This window comes from Oryx dammah, unplaced genomic scaffold, assembly GCF_014754425.2.
Source record: "Oryx dammah isolate SB20612 unplaced genomic scaffold, SCBI_Odam_1.1 HiC_scaffold_18, whole genome shotgun sequence".
NCBI classification, from domain to species: domain Eukaryota; kingdom Metazoa; phylum Chordata; class Mammalia; order Artiodactyla; family Bovidae; genus Oryx; species Oryx dammah.
This window is the reverse complement of record NW_024070202.1, coordinates 99050212-99077253: the sequence shown is the minus strand read 5'-3', so window position 1 is coordinate 99077253 and position 27042 is coordinate 99050212. Positions and strand designations below refer to the sequence as shown.

General features: G+C 50.1%; 1 protein-coding gene across 1 annotated transcript; it reads left to right on the top strand.

Moving 5' to 3' along the window:
* On the top strand, nt 1-27042 carry WDR91 (WD repeat domain 91). The gene is made up of 15 exons (XM_040260926.1): nt 1-173; nt 1493-1672; nt 2249-2456; nt 4143-4225; nt 5204-5334; nt 6634-6799; nt 16848-17003; nt 18739-18932; nt 19394-19544; nt 20139-20233; nt 20392-20560; nt 22023-22131; nt 22909-23021; nt 24289-24486; nt 26517-27042. Exons 1-15 carry the CDS (start codon nt 51-53, stop codon nt 26679-26681), a joined length of 2241 nt encoding a protein of 746 aa, XP_040116860.1. The 5' UTR covers nt 1-50; the 3' UTR covers nt 26682-27042.

The window sequence follows — 27042 nt, the reverse complement described above, 5'->3', positions numbered from 1 at the left end:
GCCCCTTCGTCCCTCACCCGGCGCAGCCCCTCGGCGGCGCTGGCGCAGAGATGGCGGAGGCCGTGGAGCGCACTGACGAGATGGTCCGAGAGTACCTGCTCTTCCGCGGCTTCACGCACACTCTGCGGCAGCTGGACGCCGAGATCAAGGCGGATAAGGAGAAGGGCTTCCGGGTGAGGGGCCGGCGAGCGCGGCGCGGGCAGAGGCGGCCCCGAGGGAGCCAGGAGCTGGCTCTCCCCCAGCACTGCCCTCCGGGGCGGGAGCGGCGCTGTCACCGCGCCAGGGGGATCATTGACATCAGCGCGTCCGGCACTCGGTTGACAGATGAGGAACTGAGGCCCTGAGAGGGGACATGACTTGTCCGAAGTTGCCAGCGAGTCAGGAGCATCGCCGAGGCTGGAGCCCAGGTGCCCTGACTCCTGGTCCAGGGCTCTGTTCTCCACCCGTCTCCCAGCAGGTGCTGGCCAGTCATTGGCTGGATGGCGATGAGGTTTGAGGAGCTATGGTTGGGTAGACGTTTGGGTTTGGGGAACAGAAATATTCTAAAGTCGGCTTCCAGTGGCATTGGGAGCAAAGGGGTCTGCAGCCCATGTTGAGCTAGGTATTTGAAATGGCTTTGTCAGTGACCCATTGGCAGTTTTGCTTCGCCTTTGAGGAAGACCTTGTACATTTGAAAACATAACTTAGCTCAGACATGCTTTTCTGTTGAGTTCTTGGAAGTTATATGTGTGTGATTTGTGTGTATGTCTGCTGGCTTCAGTTGGTGTTGGCAGGTGAGTAGAGAGGCAGTGAGTTAGCAGCAGGAACACCGGAGGGGAGTTAGGAGACCTGGGTTCTTGTCTTGCCAAAGTTAGTGGCTACTTGGTGGTGGCTAAAGCAAATATTTCAGCTCTCTGAGCCTCAGTGTCCTGATCTGTAAAATGGGGAGATTTAGAATGGTATCAGTATTCAAAACCTGTTCCATCTTGTGTCCTCCGATATGAGTGCTCCTCACAAGGAGGGGACCCCTTTTGGCTGACACTCTCAGCAGCTGCCAGGGCTTTAGTGGTGCTTAGAGGACTTGAAGGAGACAGTACCTCTAACATAAGACTTGGAATCCTGGAATGGAGGAGGAGCATGGATATTGTCTCACTCCCTCTTTTTTGCTTTTTGAAATCTTAGGTCACTAAGACCAGAGAGTTGAAGTGACATTGCCAAGGTGGTTGAATAAATTAGCACTAAGTCCAGGCCCTGGACTCTGTCTGGTTCCTGGATCAGAGTGCTTTTACACCTGAAATTTCCATGCTTGCCAAAGGGTAGAAACACATATCTAACATTAAGAAAAAAACTTGAAACCTACTATGTTTCAGTGTTTTGAAAGTTTTATAGATTGCTAACTTAAAGAAAAAAAAAAATGGAAGCATCCAGAAGCTGCAGCAAGAGGGAAAAAGCTGTATTAACTCTGTGGTGCGAAGAGAGAATTCCCTTTTCCATCACATCTTTCTCTCTCCAGGTGGACAAGATTGTGGACCAGCTGCAGCAATTAATGCAGGTGTATGACCTGGCTGCTCTTCGGGATTACTGGAACTACTTGGAGCGGCGGCTCTTCAGCCGCTTGGAGGACGTGTACAGACCCACCATCAACAAGCTGAAAACCAGCCTGTTCCGCTTTTATCTCGTCTACACAATCCAGGTGTTTCTGGTTCAGGGATCTCTTGGTGGAGAAAATTCTTTAATCCAGAAATAGATTTTCTTTTAACGCCTAGGGACAGCTCTTCTCTGTTACTCTGGGAAAGGGTGGAACAGTCACAGTGCAAATTATTTTTGACTGTTTTCCAATTTTTTTTTCCCCTTCTCATCTGTAGATCATCTGACTTACCTTCCTCATTCCTATTTCTCCTCTTGTCTTAAGCACATTAGCCTGGGTGGTGTTTTGAAGAATATAAGTAGCTGGGCTAAAGTTTGAGTAAAAAGGTTATGACTGACTTGAGGGGTAGAGGGTAGTAAATCACTTAGATTATTTGAAAATCAACTAGGAATTAATTTTTAGGGTGGCATTTATCACTAGAGCTTTAAACAAGCTTCTTTGAAGTTACAAGGAACTTGAGAAAAGAGTGGTGATTTCTTTTATACAGAGTTCATAGATCGTGTTTGACGACTTGCTCAGCAGGCCAGTGTTCAAAAGCTGCCTGTGGTGTGGTGGTGAAGAGTCTCACCTCTGGCCTTCTGTCTCTCTCCTTTCTTTGCCGCCTCCTCCGTGTCTTGGCAGACAAACAGAAGTGACAAGGCTCAGGAGTTCTTTGCAAAGCAGGCCTCGGAGCTCCAGAACCAGGCCGAGTGGAAGGATTGGTTTGTCCTGCCCTTCCTGCCATCTCCCGACACCAACCCCACCTTCGCCACCTACTTTTCGCGCCAGTGGGCCGACACCTTCATCGTGTCCCTGCACAACTTCCTGAGTGTCCTGTTTCAGTGCATGCATATCCTCTCAGTGGCCGGGGGGCTGGCAGCCCAGCCTGAGGCCAACCGACAGCGAGATCAGCGGCTGCTGCCCTTAATGCAGTCATTTCTTCTACAAAATGCCCAAAGATCATCATCGTGTTGTCACGTGATGGGGCTGGGCCGACTGTGGTTATTTTGATCTGGGAGGGTGGGAGTTGTAATTCTTAGTTCTACTGCTGAATCGTTGACATGGGTGGGTGGGGAGACTATCCTCGCAGTAGGGGGATAGGAGCCCTCAAGTAGAGCGGGGGGCCTCTCCCAGCAAGCACAGCGAAACCGGCCAGCCTCCCTCTCTGCGCATGCTCCATGCCTCCCCAGGATTTCACTGGACTTTGCTGGGATTAGGTAGGGGGTGAAAACGCTTCTAGGGCTGGAACATCCTTCCTGTGTTAGTGTCTGGGTCACTGTCTTCACAGTGATCTCAGAGTCCCTCAACTTGTCAGAGGACAGGGCAGCTTTAAGGATATGTGGAGAGCTTTAGGAGAGAGAAAGGGCATAAATAATTTCCAAGCCTACCTTATGTACCCTTTGGTCGTGGAAAGCTGGGGACCTCCTTGCTCACTTGTGCTCTCTGGCAGGAACTCCCTGGGAGGAGAAGGGGGTCTGGTTCGAATGGGGCTGCATGGTGAGTCACTGATAAGCTGGGCGTTGTGGAGGCCCACTCACCATCGCCTTTTGGTCTCTGGGAAGACCATCTTCTGGTGGAGGTAGGAAGGGAGCATCTCCTTTTGTGCTGGGGTGAGTGTGAATTACCCAGGTTGGCCCTTTTTCTCCCCCTGCTGCCGCTCTTCATCCTGAGGCTTTTAGACAAAACTCACAAGGGGCCCAGCCCAGAGGTGGTCAGGGCTTGACCCCGTGGGCCCTCCAGGGAAGCTCGTTGTCCAGCCAAGGCCCTGCGGCATAGTGCTCTTCCAGACTGAAGCCGTATGAGGTGGTTGGGAAAGACTGACACTTGGACCACATGTGGGTTCTCCTAGGTGGCTCCTAGTCTGCAGAAAGCTTGCTTCTCAGCCTGAACCTTTGCCAGGGAGAGGCTCACCCTGAGGAGGGGAAAGGCGAGCAGCCAGTCCTTCCACACAGCTGGTAGAGCAGCTGGCCATGTGCCCACAGATCCGCTGCCCACTGGGCTGGCTTTTCGCTGAATGTCGCTAAAGCTTAGACTGAGTGTGAAGCCCGCAAGATAAACTCTTTGCTGCTGGCATTTGGGAGAAAGCATCAGGTTTGGCTGTATGTCCTCTGTGGGCTAGCCAGGCAGGTTGCCAGGTGTCCGTGAGTCTGTCTGAACGAACTCAGGCCAGACCCAAGGTCAAGGGAGAGACTGTTGTTAAAGCTGTGAGGAGGAGCCCACAGCACAGAGTCTGTACTCCGTGTCACATGCAAGGGTGTAGCTGCGGTGTCTAGAGTGTCTGGAATGGCTTTTAATCGTTTTGCAGGCAGGCTTATTCTTTTTCTTTTAAAACATGTTTATTGAATTGTGTTATTGCAGAGTTTGTGATAGACTATATATTTTAATTGGCAATTTTCCCCCCAGCTTTGTTGGAATATAGTTGACAATTAAACGTTGTGTATATATATGTATATAAAGTGTAAAACTTGAGGATTTGGTGTATTATGCATTGTGTCAAGTTAATTAAAAGGCAGGCTTATTCTTTAACTCAGTACACCCGTTCCTGTGATCCTGAACTTTGATGCGGAGTGCCAGAGGACCAACCAGGTTCAAGAAGAGAATGAAGTTCTGCGCCAGAAGGTTTGTTCTGAATGTCACTTGCTCCTTGGGAAGCACTTCTGCTTTTCATGTGTGAAATTAGGCAGCGGCTGTGGAGGGTGAGTCAGTAGAGACAGCGCTGGTCTCAGGTGGCGATGAGTCACCAGAAAGGCAGTGTTGGGAGCTGTGACAGACCTTTGAAAGCCAGAGGCAAGGCTGATGTTTTCAGTTGTAGCATGAGCAATGTAGTAACAGTGGTGAACTTTTAAGAGGAAAACGACTCTATGCATGGATGTCTCCTTGCAGCTAACCTGCTTGTATATCTCCACTTCCCATTCCCAGGCCTGTTCCACTCATCCCCACATCTGTCTTGTTTATAGCCCAGATGTGATTCAATTGTTCTCAGGTCTTTCTACTTTGGTAAAAGAACAGCTCCTGGGGCAGCTCATATTTGCCTTTCCATTTGCCTGAGCATTTCTCTAGCCTTGAAATTGATGCACCATCAGAAAAGGGAGGATTTTTTAGAAAAAGGAAGCTTATAAGCTGTTTCGGTTTTGGGGATTTAACGTTTTTAGGTTTGGGCCTGTGTGTATAATTATCTTCAGGCAAAAAGTAAAAAATGCTGACCTTCATTAAAAAAATTTCTTTTTCCTCCTGAGTTCCAAAGTCTGGTTTTGTAGATGCCCACGAGGAAAGCAGGAGTGGGTGGAGCTAGTTTTCTCAGTGAATTCAGGAAGAAGCAAGTCAAATGATAAAAGGGAAACAAGTCAAATGATAAAAAGAAAAAAGAAGTAGGTTCCGTGTTATCTAACGGTCTTTAGTTTTCTCACCTCCTTGTCATCAAGTCACAGCAGCCTCACCTATCTTTCCTGCCTGCGGAGAGTGAGACGGGCTCCCTGAGGCTGAGGGCGAGTGGCCTTTGAGTCAATGTGGTTGGGTTTTGGACGTGATGTGTCGATCTTCCCCAGGGGAGGGAAGGCTAGCTGAGATCCCGTCTCACTCACCCCCACCTCTATGTAGCTGTTTGCACTGCAAGCTGAAATCCACCGACTGAAGAAAGAGGAGCAACAGCCAGAGGAGGAAGAGGCCTTGGTCCAGCACAAATTGCCTCCTTATGTCTCCAACATGGACCGCCTGGGGGACTCAGAACTGTGAGTGTGTGCTGTGCCCCTCCTCGCTCTGTCCCCAGCGTTCTCCCTTCCTCCTGGTGACGCCTCCAAATTGCCAGGAACCTCCTGGGCCCCCACTGTTCTAGTCTTGAGTTTTCTGTGTCTGGGCCTGACCAGAGGCAGGGGAACTACAGGCTCTGCCAGGGGCTCGCACATCTAGGTGTGTGCAGCCTGGGTTAATACACGCAGCCGTTGTCGTGAAGCCCTGGGAAGTTTCTGCGCTCTGAAAGGAGTGCCTCATGGATGTCAAGATTGCCAGCGCATTTCTCCATAGAAGCATGCTCTTGTCTCAGGGTTCGGAGTGGTAGGCAGGTTGGGAGAGAGGTATTTGAGCAGCCTTCAAAAACAGCCATTGAAAGCCAAAGACCCAGATGATGATGATGATAATAGCAGTGGAAGAGACCGCAGGCACCTCCGGTACCAAGATCAGTGATTGGTGAGTCAGGATGCAAACCCAAGTAATCAGATTCCAGACCTACCTGTGGCCCAGTCCTGCAGCAGACAAAACTGCTCTGGTTTCTGAGCTAGTGCCTGCTGATGGAAGTAAAGTGCAAGCCAAAAATCGAACTTAAAAACTTTCAGTAGCTATCTTAAAAACGGTAAATTTTAATGATATTTATTATTTAGCCCAGGCTTCCCTGGTGGCTCAGTTGGTAAAGAATCTGCCTGCAATGTAGGAGAACCCAGGTTTGATCCCTGGGTCAGGAAGTTCCCCTGGAGAAGGGAAAGGCAACCCACTCCAGTCTTCTTGCTTGGAGAATTCCATGGACAGAGGAGCCTGGCAGGCTACAGTCTGTGAGGTCTACTTGTGTCAGCAAAGTCTGACACTACTGAGCAACTAACACTTTCAGTTTTATATAGCCCAACTCTTTCAAAGTATCATTTCAACGTGTAATGAATATAAAGTATTCATGAGCTATTTAACAACTCTTTTTCATGCTAAATCCGGAATTCCCATGTGGATTTTATGCCTGCAGCACTTCTCCATTTGGACTGACCACATCTCAGGTGGTCAACACCACACGTAGCCAGTAGGCAGTAGACGGCTCTGCTCTGAGCTTTGCCACGGCATCAGAGCCACAGCCTTCCCTGTTGTGCCAGGTGGGCTGCGAGTTCCCCTTGTGAAAGAACACCAAGCGTCAGGCCGCCTTAAAGCCCAGACTTGCAGGCCTGGCCACGGCTCTGGTTACTGGCAGCATCTGTAGCCTGCACGGTGCGTGCCCCGGGTTCTCCCAGGCCCCCGCCCAGCGCCGTGACCTCATGCTGTGTCTGCTTGTCCAGGGCCATGGTGTGCAGCCAGAGGAATGCCTCCCTCTCCCAGTCGCCGCGCGTGGGCTTCCTGTCCTCGCTGCTGCCTCAGAGTAAGAAGAGTCCCTCAAGGTTGTCGCCTGCCCAGGGCCCCCCTCAGACTCAGAGCTCGGCCAAGAAGGAGTCCTTTGGCAGCCAGGTAGGTGCAGGCCCTGCCTTTCTAACTCTCGCCAGGAGGCCTCCGACACCCCACTCATCACCCACGTGGAGTCTTGCCTGCCCTCGCTTTGGACCTGCAGGTGGGAGGGTGGATGGTGACAGGAGGAAGTGTGCTCTGAGGGGTCCCTTCCCCTTTCTCATCAATTTCCTCTAACTCATGTGTGCTTATGACTAAAATTTGGTTATTCAAGCATGAATTCAAGTGATTCTGGACTTTAAAAATTTTTGGTGATAGGAAGTAGTGTGTAGATAAAAAGTAAAGTTCTAAATCAGTGTGGTATTTCTTTTACTACAAGTTTTTATTTCCTGATGCTACAAAGGATTTTTGCTATTTTTTTTCTTTTATAAAAGCTTGCAAGAGAATTTCTTTTATGCCAGCATATGTCCAAAACTGACTAGTTTTCCGAGCGGAGATGGTCAGAACTCATTGGTTTCAGAAATGCTGGCCAGAGTGAGGCTTTAACAGATCCAGAGTCATGCTTTATTGCTTGGGTAGGGACTGTTTCCCTCTCGAGATTTTTATTGCTTGCAGGTACAGTAAGTTGTCATCATCTCTGCCTTCCTCTCCTGCTGCCCTTGGCCTGAGAACAGTTGCAGGTGACACGCAGCATGGGGCTGTTGGGGAGACAGGGGTCTGTCCACACTGCCACTGGGACGCCAGGGCCTTTAGCACAGCACTTGGATTTCATACTGTTCCTCAAGTGCAGGTGCTGAGCAGGACATGGGGGAAGAAAAAGCATGGGCTCTGGACTCAGGCAACTGTACCTTGTTTAGCATCCTTGCTCACATCTCCCCACCTACTTGGCATGGGTATGATAACAGCATTTACTCCCTATGGGGAGAGGTGTTTGAGTTGAAATGAGAGCCCTCGTATATGCAGTGCCTGGCAGATTATGAGCTCACAATAGGTTGTAGTTGTTGTAGTTGGGAAGGTTTTAGCCTGTAATAGATGATGTATGGCGTGCTACATCCCTTGAAATGTACATGAAATGATGAAATTCATTTTCATTAACTTGAAAGAAGGTCTTTGTGCTTCGGCCTGTGGCCATATCTTTACGTGTTCAGACGCTAAACTGAGGGTGAAATGGGATTGGAAATGTTTGTGAGGTTCCTATTCAGGAGACGAAGGTAAGAATGTGTAATTTGAAGCAAACGTTCCTTACTTTACCTTTAAAATATATTCAAACAAAGCTTCTGGCATGTTAACAGAGCAAAGGTCGTACTCTTTCCATTTCCTGGATATAGAAGATAAATGTTGTCAATCTGAAAAATCCAGTGGTTGGCTCACTTGTTTTTTTAATGATATATTTAACTCAGCAGTAATGTTTCAGCTCTAAAAATAACTAGTATATCTGAGATTCAAAAAATCATAGAATTTAGCATTGGAGGAAGTTTAAAGGTCATCTGGACCACATTCCTATTGGCTAGGAGGGTGGGCCAGATGACCTTTAATTTGATTGATTGCCTCCTGTTGGGGGGAGCTCACTGCTTGTGTTGGGGGTGGTGTTGGCCTGTTTGAAAGTTGTTAGTTGAAGCCTCTGTGATTTTCACTCACAGATCATAGCTTTGCCTTCAAGCTGCATAGAATAAGGCTTCTTTCTGTCTTTTCCATGCTAAACACTATGTTCATTCCTTCCTTTCTGCCCAGCTATTTACCCGTGTGGCGTGATTTCTAGACTCCTCACCATCCTGGTTCCCTTCTTTTGGCGGGGACATTCTAATTTTTTAACTCCCCTATACGGTTGATGGCCAAATTCGAGTTTATAATTCAGGATCCTCTCTTACCAATACCAAATCCTGTTAGTTATATGATCACCTCCTGTGATTTTAATGATACATTGCTTTTAACTCAATAGAAAATGACATTTTTTTTTTTTTTAAATAAGCCTGGGTCAGGAAGATCCCCTGGAGAAGGAAATGACAACCTGCTCCAGTACTTTTACCTGGAAAACCCCTTAGACAGAGGAGCCTGGTGGACTACAGTCCATCGGGTGGCAAAAGAGTCGGATATGATGTAGTGATGAAACAACAATTGTAAGCTTCAGTCATATCAGCGTTTTGCCCACTGTGATCGGCGCCTCTAACTGCTATTGTTAGCGCTGAAAAGTTCCCTACATTAGAAACGTAAAATCTACAGTGATACATTCTCTGTGCTTTCACTCTGAATCTGGAGGCAAAATTTTAGAAGTAGCTGTAAAACCACAGTTCTCAAGCTCTTCTGGGCTCTCTATTATAGAAAGCGCCTCAGGCAGCTCCTCAGCAGGCTCCTCCACGGCAGTGCTACCCCATCCTGCCCTCCAGTTACAGTCACTCCTTCCACACCCGCTTAGTCACCTTGCGACTACGAGGGGGCGTTATGGTTATTACAGAGATAACCTCTAATTGAGGTAATGTAAGAAAGCAAAGCATCCACAGACTTGTGTATTTGTAGCTCTTATGAGTATCAAATTATCCTATAGCTCCCATGACATCAGCAGTAAGAATGCTGCCCCTGGGGCTGTTTCCATGGATCTCAGCAGGATGGGGAAAAGGGAGTCCTCCTCCCCATCTTTCATTCTGTAATTTCTCTGTTACTTGGGCCTGTCTTCTGGGTGGCTTTTTTTTTTTTTTTTTGCCTCACGTGAGGCCAGATTACTGGAACTTGTTTTCTGTTCCATTTGGACGATTGCCTGGTAAGTCTATTCAGGCCACCGAAAATGAATTTAGATCCTTCTCTGGAGTGAGAGGCGAGAAGGTTAGATGATAAAGCAGGATAAAGGTACCTCTCTTGAACTGAAGGAGACAGGTAGATTATGATAGACTGGGACAATATAATTTGGACTGTTGGAATGTTACATGAATCCAGTAGTGAAGATTTTTATGAAGTTTGCTCTTAAAATAAAACTTTGAATTACTGGGTGTGTCCCAGTGAACATTTACTTAAGTCATATGCCTTTGTAGCTGGACACAGGTTTACTTTACCTACTTATTTAGGTGTTTGGTGGATAGCTGCGTTCATCAGCTTTTAGTGTGCTATTGTTTTTTGTTGATGTTTCCCCTTCTTTTGTATGGGGATTCCCTTGTGGCTCAGCTGATGTATCTTAGATACAGTTTAAAGAGAAGCTCTAAGTAGGATCTGCTAGGTCACGTTTAGGTCTATAGCTCTCTTGGTATAAATTACCCTGTCATTATAAAGATAGTTTTTCTTATTTATATGTTAACACCTGTTTGAATTTTCATTTTGGAGTACTTTCCAGCCTGTAATACACTGGACAGCTTCCTTGCCATCTTAACTCAAGAAGGAAGCGTTGCTTTTGTTCTTCTTAATGTTGTAATATACTTGCTGGGGAACTGTTACAAGTGCCTTTTGTGTCAGCTGGAGGAATTTGAAGTCTATGTTAAGCCCCTCTATTCCATCCATTTGGGCCAATTGAATTGGGTACTCTTAATGCCACCTGTTTGGAGAAGGTAGTGGCACCCCACTCCAGTACTCTTGCCTGGAAAATCCCACGGATGGAGGAGCCTGGTAGGCTGTAGTCCATGGGGTCGTGACTGAGCGACTTCCCTTTCACTTTTCACTTTCATGCACTGGAGAAGGAAATGGCAGCCCACTCCAGTGTTCTTGCCTGGAGAATCCCAGGGACAGGGGAGCCTGGTGGGCTGCTGTCTATGGGGTCGCACAGAGTCGGACACGACTGAAGCGATTCAGCAGCAGCAGCAGCAGCAGCAACACCACCTGTTAGAGGAAAAATACCGTTTATGAGGTGTAGCAGGTGAGTAAGGACAGACAACCATTCTGCCAAGTGCCTGTGCCTGTTCTGCAGCCTTCTCCACCTTTGGCCCCAAAGTGGGATACCCCTGTAGTCTGTGTACTTTCCCGGGGCATGCATGCAGTAGTAAATGGATGCTTTTCCCTTTTCTTCTCAAGTATCCAGTATAAAGATTTCTCGGTCAGGCTGATAAGTCTGAATCATAGTTGTGCCAGGCTAGTTTGAGACTTCCTTGCTTGCCAGGATCCCACTATTTTGGAAAACAGCTGTCAACCCAGGAAGCTGATCTTCCTCCTCTCAGCACAGTTTTTGTAGCTAGCTGTGGGGCTCCCATTGGCACCTTTGTGGTCCAGAAAACATGGCCTTTACTGCCAGCTCTTTTATCTTTTCTATCAGAATGGTAGAGCCTTTGGAGATGTGTTTTGGAATTCATTTCTAATTTTATTTAATGAGTCCTGTTTTTTTTTCTTGGTAAATCAAGCTAAAGGTTTGTCTATTTTGTTTGACTTTCAGAAAAACCAGCTCCTGGTTTCAATGTTCATTTTCTATTGACTCTTTTATGTTTTTTTAAGATTTACTTATTTATTTTTATTTTTGGTTTTGCTGGGCTTCATTGCTGCACATGGGCTTTCTCTGGTTGCAGAGAGCAGAGGCTTCTCTTCTTTTGGGGCATGGGCTCTCGGCCTGTGGGCTTCGGTCACTGGGGCTCACGGGCTCTACAGCGCAGGCTCAGTAGTTGTGATGCACTGGATTAGTTGCTCCATGTGGGAATTTCCTGGACCCAGGGTCGAATCCTTGTCCCCCATATTGGCAGGCAGATTCTTAACCACTAGACCACCAGGGAAGCCCTCTATTGACTTGTTACTCTGTTTCTTTGTTTTCCTTTCTAATCATTGTTATTTCCTTCCCTTAACTTTGGGCTTTGTGTATTCTTCTTTTTCTAGTTTCTCGAGGTGTCCAGTTAAGTTGTTTACTTGAACTCTTTCTTCTTAATGCAGGTGTTTATTATTAGAAACTTCCCTTTTAGAATCAGTTTTGCATAGGTTTTGGTATATTGTGTTTCCATTTTTACTTGTCTCAAGATATTTTTTGATTTATCTTTTGGTTTCTTCTGTGACTCATTGGTTGTTTAGGAGTATGTTGTTCAGTCTCCATATATTTATGAACTTTTTAGTTTTATCCTTATAATTGACTTCTAGTTTCATCCATTGTGATGCTTGCTATGACTTTAATCTCCTTACCTTTATTAAGGCTTACATTTCTTAACATATGGTCTATTCTGGAGAATGTTACATGTGTGCGTGAGGATGGAATGTTCTGTAAATGTTTATAAAGTTTACTGGGTCTAATGTGCAGTTTAAGGCCAGTGTGTCTCTAGTGATTTTCTGTCTGGATGACCTCTTCATTGAAAGTAGGCTACTGAAGTCCTCTACTATTATTGTATCGCTGCCTATTTCTCCCTTCAAGTCAGGTAATATTTGCTTTATATATGAGGTGCTCTGATGTCAGGGGCGTAAATATTTGCAAATATTATGTCCTCTTGTTGAAACGACCCTTTTATCATTATAAAATGGCCTTCTTTGTCTCTTATTTCAGCCTTTGGCCTGAAGTCTCTTGTCTGGTATAGTGTAGCCTCTAGGGGTTTTCCAGGTGGCACAGTGGTAAAGAAGTCTGCCTATCAGAGCAGGAGAGGCAGGAGGCACAGGTTTGATCCCTGGCCCGGGCAGATCTCCAGCAGGAGGAAACGGCAACCCGCTGCAGAATCCTTGCCTGGAAAATTCCACGGACAGAGGGGCCTGGCAGGCTACAGTCCATACGGTCGTGAGGAGCTGGACATGACTCAGCGACTGAGCACGTTATAGCCTCCTCTGTGAAGTTCCTTAGTCTGAGCAGTTTGCCTTCTGGATCAGTCAGGAGGAATAAATAGATTTGTGTAATGAAGGTTGGCACCCTTGGATCACCTACTAGGGAGTGAACCACCCTCCACTCCACCACCCACCCTGGGACCATGTGAGGGAACATGGTTAACTCAGGACCACGTGTTACTTTGGGGAAGGTAAGAGAAGTCATCTTCCACTTTCTAAGACGATGGGACCTGTCCAGTGCTCCTTGGACGCTTCTCCAGAACGGCCAGAAACGCCGAGAGCAAGGCCTCTCTTGGTTGTTACCTAGAGTCCGGGATTATGACATTCCTTCTCTTTTCTATTCAGCGTCACTTCCTTTCCTGTGCTTCCATCATGGTTTTGCTTTCTTCAGGTTTTTCCGAGCATGGGGCCACTCTCAGATCTGGGTGTGAATTACAGTTCTGTTGAGTTCTCCCTGTGTAGAGCGAGTAATTTAACCTCTCTACACAACTGCTCCCCATCTTAAAATAATGCCTCATCTTTAAGGGAATGTTTGTAAGATTCTTTGCATGGTACCTTACATATGATAAATGCTCAGTGAGTAATATATATTGACATTATTGCTGTTGATTTTCTTCTTAGTTTATTTTTTTAAAAATCTTGACTAAGAAATTTACTGTTCCCCAAATAAGTCAGAATTCAGAGATCAACCACTCTAGACAAACTATCCGTGACAAACACAAGTACCTGGAGGTATAATAAACACCTCCAGGTACCACTGGAGGTCGCTTCAGTCAGAAAAACAAAAATAACCAATCCTGTGTATGTCAGCCACAGTTAGGCTCCAGCTAAAATAATAGCCTTTAAAATTTCCTTTCTTAACTGTTCATATGACCTCAGGGTCCCAGGGAATCTCTGTCAATCATTTAAAGTTGTGTGGTGTTAACATAAAACATAACAAGTAGAAGAACTAAAAGGCCACATGTAGACTTCGGTTGAATTTATTCTCTTTACTTATGACTTGTGTACAAATGATTTGTGAGTATGTTGGTCTCAAACTGAGTGGCTATTGGTATCTATATCCCGTTGCTAAGAGTGTAAAAAAAAAAAGGAGAGGGGGTAGGAGTATGACTGTCACAATTTGTGGGAATAAGATTAGAAAAAGAGAACCCAGCCAGATCATCTCGAAAGGTTGCTAAGGTGGCAGCTCCCTTTTAAAAAGCTCTAGATTAGAAATCTTCAGTCTCTGTGGGAGTGGAGTGGTGATTATATACTCAGTTGTGTCCAACTCTTTGTGGCCCCATAACTGCAGCTCGCCAGACTCCTCTGTCCACGGGATTCTCCAGGCAAGAATGCTAGAGTGGGTTGCCATGCCCTCCTCCAGGGCATCTTCCTGACCCAGGGATCGGACCCATGTCTCTTGCATCTCTTGTGTTGGCAGGCAGCTTCTTCCCTAGTGCCACTTGGGAAGCCCCAGTTAGTTGCTCAGTTGTGTGTGACTCTCTGCGATCCCATGGACTGGAATTCTCCAGACAAGAGTACTGGAATTCTCCAGACAAGAGTACTGGAGTGGGTAGCCATTCCCTTCTCCAGGGGATTTTCCTGACCTAAGGCTCGAACCCAAGTCTCCTGAATTGCAGGCAGATTCTTTACTGTCTGAGTCACCAGGAAAGCCTGGGGTGGGAATTAACTGAGTTCATTTGCTGTAACGTTGGTTGACCTTATCTCTTGTTGCTATGAAAAGGAGCCAGAAGATGCCAGTTTCTCTCTTGTCCAGTTTATCCTGCCCCAAAGTCCTTGAGTTTCCAACTATTTCTGTTAAAAGACTTTCTGGTTGCCCAGTAATCATTTCCAAATACCTCAGTATTTGTTAACATTGACTGGCTTAGTCATGCACTTGGCCCAAAACAAGAGAGGGTATTATGTGTCTTTTTCCCCTGTAGAGGGGTGATTATATTTTGCATACTTTTTTTTTCCTCTCCATTGCCCAAACATTGTTGCTTTTAAATAGAACACCAAGAGTAGGGCCTGATCGGTCTCATAATCGTTGCTTCGCCGCCAGTTCAGCTCAGTCTCGTGTCCGACTCTTTGCGACCTCATGAATTGCAGCACGCCAGGCCTCCCTGTCCATCACCATCTCCCGGAGTTCACTCAGACTCACGTCCATCGAGTCAGTGATGCTATCCAGCCATCTCATCCTCGGTCGTCCCCTTCTCCTCCTGCCCCCAGTCCCTCCCAGCATCAGAGTCTTTTCCAGTGAGTCAACTCCTCGCATGAGGTGGCCAAAGTACTGGAGCTTCAGCTTTAGCATCATTCCTTCCAAAGAAATCCCAGGGTTGATCTCCTTCAGAATGGACTGGTTGGATCTCCTTGCAGTCCAAGGGACCCTCAAGAGTCTTCTCCAACACCACAGTTCAAACGCATCAATTCTTCGGCACTCAGCCTTCTTCACAGTCCAACTCTCACATCCATACATGACCACAGGAAAAACCATAGCCTTGACTAGACGGACCTTAGTCGGCAAAGTAATGTCTCTGCTTTTTAATATGCTGACTAGGTTGGTCACAGCTTTTCTTCCAAGGAGCAAGCGTCTTTTAATTTCATGGCTGCAGTCACCATCTGCAGTGATTTTGGAGCCCCAAAATTATAAAGTCTGACACTGTTTCCACTGTTTCCCCATGTATTACCCATGAAGTGATGGGACCAGATGCCATAATCTTCGTTTTCTGAATGTTGAGCTTTAAGCCAACTTTTTCACTCTCCTCTTTCACTTTCATCAAGAGGCTTTTTAGTTCCTCTTCACTTTCTGCCATAAGGGTTGTGTCATCTGCATATCTGAGGTTATTGATATTTCTCCCGGCAATCTTGATTCCAGCTTGTGTTTCTTCCAGTCCAGTGTTTCTCATGATGTACTCTGCATATAAGTTAAATAAGCAGGGTGACAATATACAGCCTTGACGTACTCCTTTTCCTATTTGGAACCAGTCTTTTGTTCCATGTCCAGTTCTAACTGTTGCTTCCTGGCCTGCATACAGATTTCTCAAGAGGCAGGTTAGGTGGTCTGGTATTCCCATCTCTTTCAGAATTTTCCACAGTTTATTGTGATCCACACAGTCAAAGGCTTTGGCATAGTCAAGAAAGCAGAAATAGATGTTTTTCTGGAACTCTCTTGCTATTTCCATGATCCAGCGGATGTTGGCAATTTGATCTCTGGTTCCTCTGCCTTTTCTAAAACCAGCTTGAACATCAGGGAGTTCACGGTTCACGTATTGCTGAAGTCTGGCTTGGAGAATTTTGAGCATTACTTCACTAGCATGTGAGATGAGTGTAATTGTGCGGTAGTTTGAGCATTCTTTCGCATTGCCTTTCTTTGGGATTGGAATGAAAACTGACCTTTTCCAGTCCTGTGGCCACTGCTGAGTTTTCCAAACTTGCTGGCATATTGAGTGCAGCACTTTCACAGCATCATCTCTCAGGATTTGGAACAGCTCAACTGGAATTCCATCATCTCCAGTAGCTTTGTTCGTAGTGATGCTTTCTAAGGCCCACTTGACTTCACATTCCAAGATGTCTGGCTCTAGATTAGTGATCACATCATCATGATTATCTGGGTCGTGAAGATCTTTTTTGTATAGTTCTTCCGTGTATTCTTGCCACCTCTTCTTAATATCTTCCATACCATTTCTGTCCTTTATCGAGCCCATCTTTGCATGAAATGTTCCCTTGGTATCTCTAATTTTCTTGAAGAGATCTCTAGTCTTTCCCATTCTGTTGTTTTCCTCTAAGTGCTAACTAAACTAAATAAAGTTACCTGTTGCGGATTAGATCAGGAGGATATGCATGTATCTACTTCCAGGCAGTTGATGTGGCAGGCGGAGAAGTGCTGAGGAGTTGTCCTCTCAGGATGGGGGAGTGGAGAACAGGAAGGAGGAGGTGCAGACTGCTGGTGTTTTGCCCTTGACCTTGCTCATGGGCTGAGATAATAACATGTTTTTTTTTTTAATATTTATTTATTTGGATTTGACTGTGCTGGGTCTTTGTTGCTACGTGGGCTGTTCTGTAGTTGCAGAGAGCAGGGGCTTCTCATTGTGGTGGGTCCTCTGGTTGCGGAGCATGGGCTCTAAAGCGTGCGAGCTTCAGTCCTGGCAGCTCCTGGGCTCTAGAGCGCAGGCTCAATAGCTGTGGCACATGGGCTTAGTTGCTCCCCGGCATGTGGGGTCTTCCCGGACAAGGGATCGAACCCGTTTCCTCTGCATTGGCAGGCGGATTCTTTACTACTGTAACAGCAGGGAAGCCCGAGACAGTAACACTCAGCATGGACAGGGAGGAGCCTTACTCAGGACTAAAGGCAGAGTCCCTTCCTTGGCTCCTGCTCCCCTCCTTGCCCAGGCCCACCCAGGAAACACGTTTCACAGCCTGGTGTCTCATCCTCCAGACCGCCAAGGGTAGGGAGCCAGCCGGCGCGCCCAAGGATGGGAAGAGCCTCTTCGGCGGGCTGGCGCCTGGGGAGTCCAGCTGGTCGCAGCAGCGGCAGCGGCGCCTGCAGGACCACGGCAAGGAACGGAAGGAGCTCCTCTCCATGACTTTGCAGGTGCGGCTTGGCCTCAGTCTCTCACGAACGCCCGCGGGGACAACCCACAGACCCTCCTCCATGGTGGAGAGCCGTGGGATATGGCAGCGGGGAGGGGTGGTGCAGGGCCTGCTCTTAGCTCTCTTGATTTCTTTTGCTGTGCGTTGTGTGGTTTTGCCTAACTGGCTTTAACTGTTTGCACTTTGGTGGTTTTATTCCAGAATAATCTGGCTTTCCAGTGATCCTCTTTCCTGGTGTAGTGTTGCCCTAAACAGGGGCCATAAAATGCTGGCCTCTGAAGATGTTCCCAGAAGACGAGCTCTGTGAACAGTTGGTTTGGGACCACTTGTGTGCTCTGTCCTTCCCCGAGTTTAACTGTGCCTGTTAGTGTGCTCATGTCACGGGCGCTCGGAGTAGGGGGAGAGGGTCCCCTTGGTGTAACCCAGCATCACCCAGACTTGCTCAGTCACGGGTCTTTTCTCCTGCACTCCTTGCTGGAGTCACTGTCCTGAGGGCCACGTGCCCACAGGGCAGCCGTGCGGTGGCCCCAGCCCTTGCCAGGCTGGGTTCAGAGACTCCTCTCACCAGTGAATGTGGGTTGGGGTTTTCCCTTCCTGGTGGTATAAGCTGCTGCTGCTTCAGTGAAAAACTCGGGATTGAAGGCAAAGCCCCAAGGGATTTACTGGCTCAAGTCACCTTGTTGACCGTTTATCTCCTAATCCAGGCTACTTGCCTGTTTTAAAGGCATTTTGGGGGTTAGCAGCCCTGAACTTGTTCTGGTCCGATGGCATAGAGCCTTATGGCTCGCATCTCAGATCCTTCTGGGCTGTAGGATTAAAGGTGCACCAGAGCTCAGCCACTCCCGAAGGCACCTCTGAGCTCCGAGGTCTCTGTTCCTCTGTTCTTTTATTTTGTTATATTTTATTTTTTCTGTAAAAGTGCTCTTTCTGGGTCCCTGAGGAGTGCTTCCAGGAATCTCCAGAACCAGGGGGGTGGTAGAGAGCACCCTGGCTGATGCTCTGTAGCATCACGGTTATGCCTGGATGAGCAGGTGGTAATCGTGGCAGCCAGCGCCCAGTGCCCCCAGGAGGCAGAGATGGACAGCAGCAGCCCCCTGGGTGGCAGAGTGTGTGGGTGCCATTTGGTGCCCTGCCTTGCTCTGGCTTAGCTGCTGTCCTCGGGCCTAGCCCATCACCCCAGTCTCTTGGCACCCCTTCCCAGGAGGAGGTGCTGGTGGGCGGCCAGGCTTACCTCGGATGCACCTGGCCTCACGTCGGCGTCCCACCCCGGGGCCAGCTCTTGATCCTAGGCAAGGTTACTTAACTTCAGCTTTCAGTCTGTTTCCACAGCTGTAAAACGGGGTTAATAACAGGATCGCAGGTGGTTGAGGGAGCACGACATGAGACAGTGGGTCATGTTCGCAGTGCCTGGCGCACAGTGGGCACTCCCTTCCTCACTGATTCTTGTTATCATTGGCCTGGTCCGTCAGGGTCGTGTGTGCCCTGGGTCTCGTCAGCTGGGGCTGAGAGCCCATGGCCCACACTTCCCTCCTCGTAGTCTCTAGGAAGGGGCTGTCGGTGAAGCAGGCTCTTGGAGTTCAGAGCTCTTTCTTTTAGACCCCACGACCACCAAGATCTTCCCCCGAGGGCTGTGGCCTGGCGTCCTAGACACCCCCAGCCTGTCCCCAGGCATGGGGAGTGGCCAGGCCCAGCGCCGACCCCTCACCGCTGACTTGTGCCCGCTTTGCCTGATGCAGTGTGTGGAGAAGAAGCCCGAAGCTGGTGGCCCAGAGGCAGAGCCCTGCCCGGAGCCCCATGTGGAGGCGCTGGAGACGCTGACGCGGGTGCCCACAGCAGGCCCTGAGGGTGGGGGGGTCCGCCCCGAGCAGCCATTCCTCGTGCTGGGCCAGGAGGAGTACGGGGAGCACCACTCTTCCATCATGCACTGCAGGTGGGTCCTGGCTGCTGGGGCAGGGCCTTGGGGGAAAAGAGGGTGGGCCCAAGCCTGCGGTCCTGGGCTGTGCGTGTGAAGGAGTGGCAAGCAGGACAATGAGGGATAACAGAGATGCGGGTGGTGGGATGGCCCCGAGGGACCGTGAACTGTCAGAGAAGGGCTGGACAGCTGCCACTGGGGCTGTTGTTGGTCAAGTCAGCTCCTCCGCTCCTGATCCTGGAGAGTAACGTCCAGAAGGTAGGTGATGCCCACTGGGCCCAGCACATAATGGATGCTTTATGAGTAGTTCTCAGACAGATGAATGAATGAATATTTCTAGAAGTAGTCCACACCCATCCTTGGAGCGTGGGCATCTCTCAGCAGGAGAGTCAGAAAAGGCCAGTCCTCTGGGCCTGGGCTGAGGAGGGTGGCGGACTCAGGCGGGGACGCTAATGGCGTGCCTTTTTGTCTCATCTCAGGGTGGACTGCTCAGGGAGAAGGGTCGCCAGCTTGGATGTGGACGGGGTCATCAAAGTGTGGTCCTTCAACCCCATCATGCAGACCAAGGCGTCCTCTATCTCTAAATCACCACTGCTCTCTTTAGAATGGGCCACTAAGCGGGACAGGCTGGTGAGTGGTCTTGCCCATGGCTGGACCTGTGGTCTTAAGTGAGGACCTCCCAGGGTTCTCCCCTGCTGCTCCAGCACCACGGGCTTGGTTGGGACCCCAGGCTGAGCCCCTTCGCTCTCTTCTCACTGCGCACTTGAGGACCGCACCTCCAGGGCAAGGATGGCCTCCCCTATTTTTCCCGGAGGCCTTTATAGGCCCAGAGCTAGAGCTGTCCCCGGGACATGCAAATGGGGCTGTCACCCAGACCCGTGATCAGCTGAGGCCTCTGCCCATGGAGGTGGTGGTGGGCCAGGAGCCAGCAGGCAGGACCGGGGCGGCTGGCGTTGAAACTGGAAGACGGGGGTTGGAGGGCAGAGGGTCTCCTTTCCAGCTCTACCTGTGGTGATACCTACCTCCTATTCCAGATTCCTTCAAGGTCAGCTCTACTGTCTTTAATTTTTAAATGAGGTCCATTTTAACCGGTTTCTCCTGTACTACCTAGAGGAGTGGAGTTGGGTCACCCCACAGCCTGCCCTCCACCTCATTGGGGTGGGCCTCACCCTCCTGTGAGCCTCCCTGAGCAGGCCTGACCCTGAGCTGTCCCTCTTCTTCCAGCTGTTGCTGGGCAGCGGTGTGGGGACAGTGCGCCTCTACGACACAGAAGCCAAGAAAAACCTCTGTGAAATCAACATCAATGATGATATGCCCAGGTGAGCCAGACGCCGCTCCAACCAGTCACTGTGCTTGGTGGGCCGGCCTTGGCCTTGGCCTTGGTCTTGGCCGAGTCTCTGAGCCCAGCTCCCCCTTCCTTTGTGGGCAGGCAGAGTGCTGAGCTGGCCCCCCCGCCGACACCCCCTGTGTGTTGCAGGATCCTGTCTCTTGCGTGCAGCCCTAGTGGAGCCTCTTTCGTCTGCTCGGCTGCAGCTTCTAGCCTCACTGCCCACGTGGACGTGTTGGCACCAGACATCGGCAGCAGGGGCACCAACCAGGTTCCGGGCAGGCTGCTGCTCTGGGACACGAAGACCATGAAGCAGCAGGTGGGAGTTTCCCATGGTGCCCCGGGGCTGGGCACCCTCCCGGGGCGGGGAGCACACAGGGTGCGCTGCCCACTGTTTCTTTGGTCTCTTGCCTCTTTGCTTTGGGCTCCTCACATTTTGATTTGTGAGATTTCAGAGCGTGCTGAAACGTAGTAATACTCCAGTGGGACAGATTGCTGGCAACTGAAGTCATTCGGAAGGTGCAACAAACTTGGAATTCACACACAGCCTTCTAGTGGGCCCTTTTGGCTTGTTGAAAAATTTAAACACTTTTTTAATATTTAAAACTTTTTTTTTTTTTTAGTAGTTTTGAAAATGAAAGTCGCTCAGTCGTGTCCAACTCTTTGGGACCCCATGGGCAGTCCATGGAATTCTCCAGGCCAGAATACTGGACTGGGTAGCCTTTCCCTTCTCTAGAGGATCTTCCCAAGCCAGGGATCGAATCCAGGTCTCCCACATTGCAGGCGGATTCTTTACCAGCTGAGCCACAAGGGAAGCCCCAAAGCCTATAGCACCCAGTAACCCCAGGCAGTCTCCCATTCAAGTACCAACCAGCTGTGACCCTGCTTAGCTTCCGAGATCAGACGAGACTGGGCGCGTTCAGGGTGGTATGGCCACAGAGAAAGGGTGGTATGAGTCGTTTTAGGCTCACAGTAAAATGGAGTTTCACAGATGTCCCCATGCACCCTGTCTCCATACGTGCCCAGCCTCCCCTGCTATCAGTTTCCCTCACCGGAGCAGCACACGCGTTACACTCGAGGCACCTACACGGACACATTGGAATCACCCTGGGTCCACAGTTGACATCAAGGTTCAGTCTTAGTGTTGTGTGTTCTGTGGGCTTGGACAGATGGGTGATGACATGCCCCCTCCTGCCCCATTCCATCCTGCAGACATCTGTGCATCTGTCCTCTGGCATCTCGTAGGCATTCTACCTTAACCCACCCAGTCTGATTGGGTCCTTTTTAATCTTGTTATTTCTGCCTGCAATGCAGGAGACCCTGGATCGATTCCTGGGTCGGGAAGATCCCCTGGAGGAGGACATGGCAACTCACTCCAGTGTTCTTGCCTAGAGAATCCCCGTGGACAAGAGGAGCCTGGAGGGCTACAGTCCATGGGGTCGCAAAGAGGCAGACACGGCTGAGTAACTAAACACATTTTCTGCTGAGGGCTTTTCTCAGGATTTTTAATTTTGTGTTTACTTATTATTTTCCAATTTTTTCATTGAATATTCAATACATAGAAGAGAATATTGAAATCACAGGTGTTTGGAATAAAGAGAAAACTGTAAAACAAGTGCCTGCCTACTGTCACGGTTTAACAGTGGAACACTACTGATCCTTTTTACGCTCTGGTGTGTCCTTCCTCAATCTTGGTCTCCTTCTCCCTTTCAGACAGAACCTGTCTTGGAGTTGGTTTCTTATTGTCTTACATTTTAAATGTGGTTTATGCTTTTTTATAGCTCCAGTTCTCCCTGGATCCGGAGCCCATTGCCGTCAACTGCACGGCCTTCAATCACAATGGGAACCTGCTGGTCACGGGGGCGGCTGACGGCGTCATCCGGCTGTTTGGTAAGCGAGTGTGCTCACGGCAATCCTGGTCCCCTCGTCCATCGACCCAGGGAAGAGAGTTGGGTTTTTGCCAGCTGGACTAGAGGCTACTGCGAAACCCCGGTTCAGGATTCTCCTAAGAGAACTTAACTTTGGTCAGTGTCTGCTTCAGGACCCCCCTAATTACCTTGGTCCTGATCTGAGTCAGTGGACATGGGAGGGGATGGAGCTTAGCAGTCCTTCAGTCCTGAGCTCTTGGATCTGAGTCCTCACGGCCCAAGTGAGATCCAGGAGTCCTGTCCTCTTGGTACGGCCACTTCATTGTCCCTGTGAGAGCAGTAGGAGGGTGGGCTTCAGAGTCATCAGCATGCTCTTTAAAGCTCCTCGCGCAGGCCTGCCCCAGGAGACCGGAGCCAGCGCATCTGCAAAGGCACCGCTCGGGGCTGTATCTTTAACTGATCTCCAGGGCGCCCCGGTGGGAAGGACTTCTGTGTCCTCCTAGACTTACAGGCTCCACCCCAGGATTCCTGAATCTCACCTTTGACCAGTGAGAGAAGCTTTCATTTAAGACAGGTTAACAGAATACTAGGCACGGTGGAGGAGAGAACCAGTGAACTGAAGCACCCGTGCCGGCTCTTCCCGGCGGCCGGCTCTGTGACTCCCGTTGGGTCCCGGGGGCCCCCTGCCTCCAGCACGGCTCCTGTCCTGCAGGCACAGGGAGGGTGAGGTGCCTCTGCCTGCGGGCAGGTGCCTCCCCAGGGCCCGGGCGGGAACCCTAGCGGCATCTTGTTGCCTCAGACATGCAGCAGCATGAGTGTGCTATGAGCTGGAAGGCCCACTGCGGGGAGGTCTACTCCGTGGAGTTCAGCTACGATGAGAACACTGTGTACAGCGTCGGCGAGGACGGGAAGGTGAGCAGGAGCGGGCTTTGGTCAGCAAGCTCCCTTCCTCTGGCTCAGTAGGCGTCTGGGATTCTAGAGGGGCCCCCAATAGCACAATGGACTGAGTTCGGTCCTGACCATACCCTTTACCAGCTCTGTGACCTGGGGCCTCTCTCCACTCAGTTTTGTCTTCTGTAAAACAGAGAAGAAAATAGTAACTGGTCTCATAGGATCTTAGTGAGGTCTACATGAGTTCAGTGGGAGTCGACTGTCATGAAAGGGGAGGACCCACACCCTTTCCCCTGGTTGTAGCAGAAAGGACGCATCTCCCTGACCCACCCTGCTCGTGGGTCCCAGTGCGGCCAAGGTGTACTTGAGTGAGCTTGGTCACTGGGTGATCACAGCATGGGTGGGCAGAACTTGCTAGGCCGTGGGGGCTGGAGACAGCTGCGCCCAGAGCCAAGAAACATAAAAAGGGAGCTGGGGAAGAAGGTAAAAATAAGTGCCCCCTTTTAGAGTCTCCCTGGAAGAATTCGTTAGGATCCCTGGGAAGGGACCTGGGGCAGGCAGAGCTGGGATAAGGACTTACTTTTGTGTGTCCTCTCCTGGGCCTTCTGGATTGTCCACCTCTGGATTCTGTCCACCTCTCTTATCCAGTGAAGACAGTCGTTACGAAATGGATTCTTCACTTGAAAACTCTCAAGCAAGGCTTTTTAAATCAGAGCTTGACTTGCTGTTTATCTGAATTGAGTTCTGAATCAGGAGGAGGTCACAGCAGGCAGCCTGGCCCTGAAGCAGGCTGAAGGGTGTTTGTGTTGCAGTCCCGGAGCTTAGCTTGTGCTCCACCGCCTGTGTTCCATCAGCTGCACTGCTGAGAAACCAGAACTGTATTTGGAATTTAAGAAAAACCTAGCTGGGTTCTAACCCTACAAATAACATTAACACCAACAGTAGTAATAACAATCACTGGAGCATTGTGCCAGCTCGAGCGATGGGAGTCCAGGCTGGTGCCTACACTCTTCTGCTCCTGGAGTCAGGCCAGAGAGAAAGTTCCGACCTGGATGTGGTGTGTCTGACTCTTTCTAGATTTTCTTCCCTTCAAAATGAAAAAAATGCTTACATTGTGTCGGGAGGCACGGGGACTGGATGGTCGTCTCCCTCCCCTTCCTGGGGCCTGTGGACCCCCTCCACTTGCTGGGGGCCGCCCCACTACTCCCTGCACCGCCCCCACCGGGCCCCGCGCCCTGCGCCCTGGCCACCCCGCTGAGAGGCCTGTGCTTGTGCTTTTTGGCTGCAGTTCATCCAGTGGAACATCCACAAGAGCGGCCTGAAGGTGTCCGAGTACGGCCTGCCCGCCGACGCCACGGGCCCCTTCGTGCTGTCTGGTTACAGCGGCTACAAGCAGGTCCAGGTGCCCCGGGGCCGACTCTTCGCTTTCGACTCCGAGGGCAGTTACATGCTGACGTGTTCTGCCACGGGGGGCGTCATCTACAAGGTACCTGGGGGCCCGGTGGGTGGCAGGGAGGTTCCTCGCCAGAGGCCTGGGCGTGGCTGAGCTCGAGCTCCCCCCGTCCCTGTCTCTGTCCCTGCCCGGTGGCCACGGAGATGCCTCTGGCCTGGGATGGACAGCATCTGGGCCTCCCAGCTGCAGGCTGGCTCGGGGGAAACCGAGGGGACGGGAACGAGGGTGGCCTGCCTCTCTGCTCACCTGTCCCTGTCCCTTGATGAGACTCTGCCCCTTTCTGCCTGCCTCCTTGGGAATAATAACAATTATAGAACATCGAGACTAGGGAGATGGGCTGTGTGTTGGTTTGGGTGAGTGCCCAGGTGGTCTGTTCCAGTTACTCTAATCTGGCGTAGATTTATTGTTTTATGAGACGTCCTGTGGATCAAGGACAGTACAAGCCATGGCTGGGACAGAAATTCAGGGGTGTGATGCGTCACATGGCAAGTAAGCTGTCCACTCTGTTTTGTCCCTCAGTCGATCTGCTTGTCTTAACCCTCTCATCGCAGCCTCTCTGGTTCTTGTACCTTGTTCGTGTATATAATCGAGTGAAATTCTAAACCTCCCCATCTGGACTCGTCTTACCAAGTAGAAGGCCCACTGCGCGTAGTGTGGCCTGAGCGCGTAGTTCCAGTTCCACGTGAATGCGGTGGCGCTTTGTCTGCAGGCAGAAGGCGTCACGGAGTGGGATGCTCTCTCCCGGGGGCTCACCGTCCATGGGCGGCTGTACCCTGGCGGGCAGCCGTGGGTGGGTGTGGCCTTGGCACGGGCAGTGTACACCAGAGACAGTGTGGCCCCTCTCCTGGTGCTCACACTTAAGTGAGAAAGAGACCCAAGCATCAGTGGTGAGGACAGAGCTGAGGGCTCAGAGGGGAGGAAGCCGGCTGGGGCCTGAGGCCTTGGGGAGGACTGGGAAGGGGGCTCTGGGCTGTGGAGTCACAGCCTTTGGAGGAGGAGGAGGAAGGCGGGCCTTGGCGTCCCACGGGGCAGCAGGGAGCAAGGGGGGAGGGCGGAGGGGCTGCAGAAGCGGGAAGTCGGGAGCCTTCTTGACCTTGAGTGGTGCCAGGGAGCCAGGGCTCCTCTTCTCTATAGATGATGACGACTCAGGTGGCTCTTGCCCTCCCCTTAGAAATTAATTCCACAGTTTGTGTTTACTTATTTGTTCATTTCAATGGATATTTTAATAAAAATCTTTTTTAAGCTTTACTGAGCTACAGTTGATAAATCACTCAATAAACTATATGTTTAAGGTATACAATGTGATGCCATCATATAAAGTTCCATAATTTCTTGTAATTGCTGTTGGGAGATACTGTAAAGAGCTTTCTGTTTAAAGCCTAATTTTATTTCATTATTTAAAGACTTGGTTGAGTTCCAGGTGGGCTCTCCTTTTGCTCTCTGTATGACTGTGTGTGTATATTGTTTTATTTTTGATCCTGTAGGCTTTGTCACTTGTCCTGATCAGTTCAGATCAGTTTGTAGTCAGACTTGCTCTTTAACCAATTAATGAGTTAAAACTTTCCCCCCCATATCCTTTAAAAATATCAGTTCAGTTGTGTCCGACTTTTTGTGATCCCATGGACTGCAGCACACCAGGCTTCCCTGTCCATCATCAACTCCTGTAGGTTGCTCAAACTCATGTCCATTGTGTCAGTGATGCCATCCAGCCATCTCATCCTCTGTCATCCCCTTCTCCTCCTGCCCTCAGTCTTTCCCAGCATCAGGGTCTTTTCAGACACTCACAGCAGGTTAAAGGTGGCAGAGAGAACTCTGCCTCTTAGAGTATGTTAGGGACTTATTATCCCCTTTGGTTGAGGAGTAACTGTAGTCAGGAAATTGAAGGTATTGCTGGTCCAAGTGGCGAACCTGAGACTTTCTGGCCGGAGGGACATGTGTGCCTGGGCACATCCTGGGTTTGGGGTGGCAGCCCCCGGGCTCAAGGCAGTTTGGCCCCCGGAAGTGGATAAACTGCATGTGTTTGTGAGCACTGCCTGATGATGTTGCCTCCTGTCCCCTTGCAGCTGGGCGGGGACGACAAGGTTCTGGAGAGCTGCCTGAGCCTGGGCGGCCACCGCGCCCCTGTAGTCACCGTGGACTGGAGCACAGCCATGGACTGCGGGACCTGCCTCACTGCCTCCATGGATGGCAAGATCAAGCTGACCACCCTCCTGGCCCATAAAGTCTGACGGGACCCGCCCCAAGGGTCACCCACAGAAGCAGTATTATCCTAGCATGCGGGCGGAGAAGACAGAAGAGGAAGCGCCCCTCGCAGCCCCCTGCCGGGTGGGCAGTCTTCAGGGAGAGGTTGCCCGGAGCGCTTGGGCGCTGTCCAGAGACCCAACTGGAACGGGAGCCATGTGCAGTGGTGGCACGTGCTCCCCAGACATGGGCTCGCTGGGCCTGCCAGGAGCGAGCTCCAGATGGCAGGGGAAAGCTCAGGAAGAAGGAGCGTCGTGGTGGCTGCTCTGTTGGCTCAGAAGAGATTGGAAGTATTTTGTATATATTTGCTCAGTTTTCTTTTTTAAAAAAAGAATGCTCTTGTGGTCA